The sequence below is a fragment of the Chrysemys picta genome, chromosome 1 (genome assembly GCF_011386835.1).
Source record: "Chrysemys picta bellii isolate R12L10 chromosome 1, ASM1138683v2, whole genome shotgun sequence".
Lineage (NCBI taxonomy): Eukaryota > Metazoa > Chordata > Testudines > Emydidae > Chrysemys > Chrysemys picta.
The window spans coordinates 136,187,502-136,195,376 of record NC_088791.1 but is presented as its reverse complement, the minus strand read 5'-3'; the positions used below and the strand labels follow the sequence as shown (position 1 = coordinate 136,195,376).

General features: G+C 42.0%; 1 protein-coding gene across 2 annotated transcripts in view; it reads right to left on the bottom strand.

Annotated features, from left to right (window-relative positions):
* Window positions 1-310: 310 nt before the first annotated feature.
* LOC101952458 (TRPM8 channel-associated factor 2) overlaps window positions 311-7,875 on the bottom strand; it is a 30,155-nt gene continuing 22,590 nt past the window's right edge. For both annotated transcript variants that reach the window (XM_024110000.3, XM_065584310.1), the window contains exon 8: window positions 311-7,493. In XM_024110000.3, coding sequence (XP_023965768.2) covers window positions 7,239-7,493 — 255 coding nt within the window. In that variant the 3' untranslated portion in view covers window positions 311-7,238. The remainder of the gene's footprint in view (window positions 7,494-7,875) is intronic.

The window sequence follows — 7,875 nt, the reverse complement described above, 5'->3', positions numbered from 1 at the left end:
CCGACAGAGTTAGGTGGCTGCTAAGCAGGGGTGTTGAGGATCTCACCTAACGGGGCACTTAGGTGCCCAAGTCTCTTTGTAGATCTAGCCCTGTGTGCCCTTGCAAATTTCCTTTAATTGTTTTGCTTTTAATTGCTTGTCATTCATATTTTTAAAAATACAGTAGTTACAGAAAATGTACTCTTGCCATCAATATTATGTTGTCGTGTGTGTGTGGTGCAGGAGAGATGTGTATATAAAAAACATACAAAAATGCTAAAAAAATGTTTTTAAAATGTTACTGAGGCAGCAAAGTTAAGCACTCCAAAGATAGGAAAAGCCAGATTTATTGGTGCATCTGTCCTGAATGAGGTCAGAGCCTGTGAAAAAAATAGTATGTGATCATGTAATTAAAGACAGTGTCACAATGCATTTGAACAAGAGGGCTGAAATTAAGGTTGACATTCCTTATAATAAATGATATACCTTTGATTAAGAAATCCTAGATTTAGAACCTAAATAGTGCCTGACAATGTCCCTTTATCACTGTGGATAAATCAATAAAAAAAAAACAGACCCATAATACAGATTTTATTTTACTTGTGCTCACTAATACTTAATAGTCTCCAGTTCCCATGTAACTATCTCCTTTCTGTTTATCTTGAATGCAATAAAAACAATATAAAGAAGTAACACATACACAGAGAGCAGTGACTCTGACTATCTGATTGAAGGGGAGAGACTGAGTTTAATAAAACAACTAAGAGGAAATAAAAGGGGAAAACTGAAAAGTTAAATACAAATTGCTGATGTTAACTACAGTAAGCAGAAGATAAGGGGATGAGAATTAATTATATGAAACTGTGACAAAGAGGAGAGGAGAGGAGAGGGCAAGGGAATAAGAAAGAGGTGCCATGCTTCATGACTGGCCGCCTCTGAATTGTTTCAGCTCCGAGGATCCCATTCAAGTCTATTTCACGGGCTCTACTGGAGTCTTTCCATTGACTTTGGTAGGCCCTGAGTTACTGTTGTTCTAAACACCAATGTTTTCGCAGCAGTGAACGGCTTAGAGGGCAACCTTGAAAAAATCTCTTTGGGTCTAATTAAAAGGCTGGTCATTGAAAGTGATGCTGTAACTTGTAAACTGTTAATGCCGAAGGGCCTTATTTAACGTTGCCGGTGATAAGATTTTACAATAGGTGAACCTATTAGGAAATCACACCGCTTCCCCTCACCCACACCTGTTTCCATCCAGAGAGATTACAAAGAGGAGGAGAATCTCTCCTGACTTCTGCCCTAGAGAAAAACGGACTGTGACCCTAAATTAACACCGAGTAGCATTCTTTGGTTCTCAAAATACCATGCAAAGAAATTGCATTTCCTCAAGGAAATAATTTGTTCACTCTCTAGTAGAGGAGAGTTTCATTTAAGGAATATTATATTCAATCATTATTCCATCCACGCTGGTGTGCCAGCTCTTGCTCTGCTTGATTCTAGTGTACCAGAACAGCCAGGGCATTGTTCCCTCTCGTTGTCCAGTGCCTAACCTCCTCCTTATCCAAATAAGGCCTCTGTCCTCTCTAGTCCACTGATTCATCTAGCTTGTTATCCCATTGCCTGCACCCCAGAAAGGACCACGGGACCATCTAGTATCCCATTTCCCTGTCATATAGGGTCAGACCATAGCTCACTCATTAAATATCCTAACTACGGCCACAGCCACTTCCACAAAGCACCTGTTCAATCATCTAATTACATCACTTTCATTCCTTTGCTCTCTGCTGCCACTGGGTGGCCATTTCATCCCTATCGTGTATTATTTATTGCTCATTATTTATATTACCAGAGCACGTAGGCCCTCTAGTCCATAGCTCTAGTCAAGGACCAAAACCCCATTGTGCTAAGAGCTGTACAAACACAGAAGAAAAAGATAGCCTTAGATTGTAAGCTCTTTGGGCCAGGGACTACGTCTATACTACGTGAATAATGTAGCTGGAGTTGACGTACCTTAGGTCAAGTTACCGCAGGGTCTACACCGCAGGGGGTTGACGTGAGAAAATCTCCTGTCGACTTACCTTACTCTTCTCGTTGGGGGACATAGGGTGACCAGACAGCAAGTGTGAATAATAATAATAATATAATAATAATTAATGGAGATATCCCATCTCCTAGAACTGGAAGGGACCTTGAAAGGTCATCAAGTCCAGCCCCCTGCCTTCACTAGCAGGACCAAGTACTGATTTTGCCCCAGATCCCCAAGCGGCCCCCTCAAGGATTGAACTCACAACCCTGGGTTTAGCAGGCCAATGCTCAAACCACTGAGCTATCCCTCCCCCCCAAAATAAAAATCGGGGTGGGGGGTAATAGGAGCCTATATAAGAAAAAGCCCCAAATATCAGGACTGTCCCTACAAAATCGGGACATCTGGTCACCCTAGGGGTAAAGTACAGGGGTCAACTGGAGAGCGATCTGCAGTTGATTTGGTGGGTCTTTACTAGACCCACTAAATCAACTGCCGGTGGATCGATCTCAGAGTGTCGATCCCCACTGTAGTGTAGACCTGCCCCAGGTATGAGACAAGAGACAACAGATGGGCACACACAAGCTGATGGGAGAGTACAAGGCAACAGTGAAACAGCATTGGTCAATATGATAGTGTGTGATCTCAGCACACCACAACAGCCTAACCATTGCCAAGTTTTGTGTAGCTGCATGGCAAAAAAGAGGTTTAAGGAGGGGTTTGGAGGAGGAGGTAGCTCTGTGGATGTTTATGAAGAGCTCCTCCCAAGCATGAGGGGCAGCATGGGAGAAAGCACAGAGGTGCTTGTTTGAAAATTTAACAAGGGGACGAGGGAGGCTGGAATCATGGGCCAATCAAAGATGGGAGTCGACATTTTGATAGCGAATGAGAGATGATATGTAGGGTGGGGCTAGGCCAGGAAGGGCCTTGAAAATAAAGACCAGTGGCTTTTGATTGATGTGATAGGAGCCAAGAGAGGGATGCAAAGAGAAGGTGACATGGTCAAACTGACAAGCTAGAGAATGAGCTTGACAGCAGTATTCTGAATGGAGCTAAGTGGGGCAAGATTGCATTTGTCAGGCCAGAGAGGACGTTGCCGTAACAGAGACACAAGACAATGGGAGACATTTGTGGATGGCCAGGAAAGACCATATCTTAGAGATGCTTTGCAGAAAGAATTGGCAAGATTTAGCCATAGACTGGATGTGAGGACTTACAGAGAGGACCAAGTTGAAAATGATGCGCAGGTTACAGGCCGGATAGTGTTGTCCACAGTGATTGAGAAAGGAGGTGTGGGTAGGACTTGGGGATAGATTAGGAGCTCTGTTTTAACCATGTTGAGCTTGAACTGAGAGCTAGAGATTCATGAGGAGATGTCAGAGAGACAGGCCTGGAGTAGAGAGGTAGATCTATGTGTCATCAGCACAAAGATGGTAGTTAAATTTGTATTCGCAGATGAGATTACCCAGAGATAAGGTATAGAGGGAGAAGAGAAGGGGACCAAGGACAGAGCATTGTAGAACAGAAAGCTTGAGGGCAGATGAGGATACTCCAAAGGCCATGCTGAAGGAGCAATTAGAGAGAACCAGGAGAGAACAGAGTCACAGAACCCAAGGGAGGATAAGATTTTAAGGAGAGTATGGTTGATGGTGTCAGAGGTAGCTAATAGGTCAAGGGGGATGAGGATGTGGTGCTGGATCTCTGCTTTGGCTAGGAAAAAGTCATTCGGGACTTTCATGAGCACAATTTCAGTGGCATGCAAGGGCCAGAAGTCAGACTGGAGAGGGTCTAGGAGGGACCTGGAGAAGAGGAACACCAGACAGGAGCTGTAAAGAGCACATTCAATACGCTTAGAGATGAATCGGAGTAGGGAAGTGGGGCAGCAGTTGCAGAGGCAAGTTGGTTTAAGGGGTCCATTCAGATTTAGCTTTCCTATAATAGTAATAATAAATAAATAATACTAATAATAATATAAACTATGTAGATTTAGGGATGGGAAGAAACTGCAAATATATAATATACATATACAGAGTATTAAAATACCTGAAGAGTGGTATGATAGATAGATAATGTAATCTGCAGACAGCATAATTTCCCCTCCTTCCACTCTAATCTACCATATCTTAAACTGGTGGATTCCTTTCTATGGTTCTTGCTAGAAGTTCAAGGACTAGAATAATCAACAACAGGAAAATGGAACAAATTTGCGTTGTACTACTTCTTAAGTTAGAGTCACCTGAGTGAGCAGACCTGAGGCCATTGCTACCTGTGGCGTATGGTACAGAGCTTGGCTCTATTATTAAAACAGTAGTTCATTCAATGCTATTGAATGCTTTACAACCACTAAGGGGAAAAGCCTTGCTTATGTGCAATTTGCTTCTGGACAAAAATTGCTAATAAAGAATCTAATAAAAGTTCCAGTGTTATTGGCCTCAAAGATTTTTTGTTTCATATACCCTGTTTGTTGTTGAAGAATTATTGTACCTATATATTGTACCTATATATTTTGTAGTCTCACAATCATACTGTAGAATTAAAATCAACTTTGATTTGCCAGTATCAGGAGGGTCTTTGTTGCCTTTTCAGAGCAAGGGACAACAGATCGATAACAGACACTAGCAAACAATCTTTCAACAAAGTCAAAACTGACTGCATGAATTAAGCTAGTAAATTTATATTTAATTTGACCAGCTCACAACTGAACCCATTGGTTCTCAAAGGTTATTGGAAGGGTCAGGACTTTAGTCACTCGTTTTATTTAGTCTGAAGTTAATGGAGCCTCCCGTTCAATTTTACTTTGTCCACTTCAATTCCTTAAAGGGCTATGCTCAGCAGTGTCACAAACTTTTTCTGGACAGCACATTGAATTGTTTTGATCCTGCTCCCTAAACTAGTGTTTCACAATAGCTATAAAATGTTCATTTATTATTTTGAGATCTGTCGCTACACCAACATTTTCTCGTTTTGTTGCTGCAGTCACTGATTGGGCTCCCTGCTTTCACGCCGGAGGCCCAAGCCTGCACTCGGAGTGCTTGGCAAACCATCTTTGAACATCTGGATTCGACTCCTTGATGTGCCAATATGACTCTGATTTATTCCCCATTTCACAGTATAGCATCTTTTGGCTAAAGAACGGATCTTTCTCTTTTGGTAAAATGAGATTGGTTAGTTTAAATTTGGATTTCATCAATGTATGTCTCCAAGCATTTCAGGTCAGACCCTCAGCTGGTGTAATTTGCCATATGTGGCCCTGCTCTTTTTTGGATTTTCAAGTCCATTTTTGGTGAGCAAAAATAAATAATCCCACCTCTTAAGCAAGACAGTCCTATAATAAAACTGACAAGATTTTGAGCAATTTGTTTATATGCATTGATTTCTTGTCCTCTGCTTATACACTCACCAAGGGTGAAATTCACCCCAATATATAGGGCCATCACAAAAATCTAAGCACCATGTAAACTGTATTTTGAGCCTTCAAAACAGAGCCAAAGTGGGATTTAAGTGTTGTCCACACCTGTGCTGAACTTCTGCCTGGAGGATGGGGGACAATGGTCTACTGGGAGAACATCTCATATCAATATGGGAAAAAAAGAATGGAACGTAACTTTGGAACTGTTAGGATACAGATATTCAAGTCTGTCTGCAAAGGCCTATACTTTAAGAATTTAGGTGTATTCTTATCACTTAGCTAGTTATAGAGGTATAAAAGAAAGAATCAAAATCACTGTCTGTCTGTGTAAGCGCCTTCTCTCACTGTGACAGTCTTAGGCCCTGTTTAGTCATACTGAAATAAGGCAATCTGGGGCTGTTAGGAAGGTGATCCGATCTATCACCTCCAGAGAAAGGGAAGAGCCTAGAACATGTAAAAGGAAATTTAGTTTGACAGTTTTCTGTCTGGTAAGAACTCACTTATCAATAGACACAGCTGGAAACCCCTTATGTCTGTATAGATGTAGTTGTGAAATCCTCACTTCTGTATTGATTTGTATGTTTATTTGCATGGTCTCTGTCTGGTTCTGTGATTGTTTCTGTCTGCTGTATAATTAATTTTGGTGGGTGTAAACTAATTAAGGTGGTGGGATATAATTGGTTAGCTAATCATGTTACAATATGTTAGGACTGGTTAGGTAAATTTTAGTAGAATGATTGGTTAAGGTATAGCTAAGAATATTACTATATAAATTAGGGACAAACAGGAAGTAAGTTGGGATTCGAAAATAAGGAAAAAAGAACTTGGATTTAAGTTTGCTGGAAGTTCACCCCAATAAACATTGAATTGTTTGCACCTTCGGACTTTGGGTATTGCTGCTCTCTGTTCATGCGAGAAGGATCAGGGAAGTGGGAGAGTGAAGGAATAAGCTCTCTAATAAGCTCTCTAACAGGAACATGATGCAGAAGTCTAAGCCAATGCATTTTCACAGATAGTATCCCAGAAAATCAGGAATACATCTGAGACAGAAGAAAAATGAAAATCAGCAATGCACAATTGAAAGAAACTACCAGTATTTGGGATCTCAGCTAAATGGCAATTGGATAAATGCATTATGAGGTCACTTGGTTTTAAGACTGTGGGTGTGGAATCTTATCCAGTATTAGAGAGATTAAATCTTAATAAGAACTAAGAGCAATGAAATGTATACTGAAGTTCTAGTGTTACCTACATTAAAACAATAAACTAGAAGAAATCAATATTGTCTTTGCCATTGTTAGCGTTAAGGATATGGATCTCTTTTGTGTAATCCCTGAGATAACCCAGTGATTTGTCCACCCATTTGCATGGAGAGACAGGTTCGGCAGGAAGTAAGCACAGCAGGGATGAAATTCCCCCCTAGGCAGAGGGTCAGCACCAGGCCTATGCACTACTTAAATCCTCAAAACACAGTTTACAAGGAATTTGGGTGTCACATAGACTTTTGCTGACCCCCTGCATGGGTGGGGTGCGAGGGGATTTCATGCAGAGAGAGCAACAAGCTATGGAATTCAGGGCAAAGATAGGGAATAGTAGTCCATATCCCACTGTGCAGTGAAGGATAGAGGTTGTGGATATAAAATCGGAATCAGACAGGGTGTTGGCACGATCATAGAAACGTCAGGCTGGAAGGGACCTTGAGAGATCTAGGCCAGCCGCCGGCGCTGAGGCAGCACTAAGTATACCTGCTAGACCAATGCAAACTCTGGTACAGCTTAAAGGAAAGGTAAGCGGCTATTGGATTAGTTTTGGAGACCAAGTGTCCAGACTTTATTTCTTCCCAGGTCTGTATAGCTTCATTGGGTTCTCCTCCCAGTTTGGTAGAGAAGCCAGTTCCAAGGAGACTTCTTCCTTGATAGGCCAGCCCCAGGCCAGAAAGAAAGGAGCCAGATTCTTGTTCACCTGCCGAGAGAATTTCTCAGCCCACAGGTTCATCTTGGAGGGGTTGTCCTTGGGGATGTTGGACATTTTCTGGTAGTCAGAGAAGAGGAGGATGAAGGGTTCCCAGCCAAAGCCCTCCTGCAGCTGAGGGGAAGGAGGAGGAGTGTTACAAACACAATCTTGGTCCCTGAGTATAACATGAGACGCTGTGCTTGATCCCACCTCAGGCAAAGCCTCATGATGCAATCAGGAATAGTAATGACCACCTCATGAATATGGAGATAGAACCCTTCACTGATCTAAATTTAACCTTTGTGCCTCTCACTTCACAGGCATTCATTGTTCCCCAGTGGTAAACAGTCTCATTTTAAAATGTTACCTGCAGATACATTAGGCAGGGGGAAAACCTATGAGGTGACAAACCCTCATGGTTCAGGGCATAAGACAAATTGCCTAGGGACAGGAAGAAACAGCTCCATATGCACACGATTACGTAATAGCCCAGAGACCCAAGCTGCAATGCTAG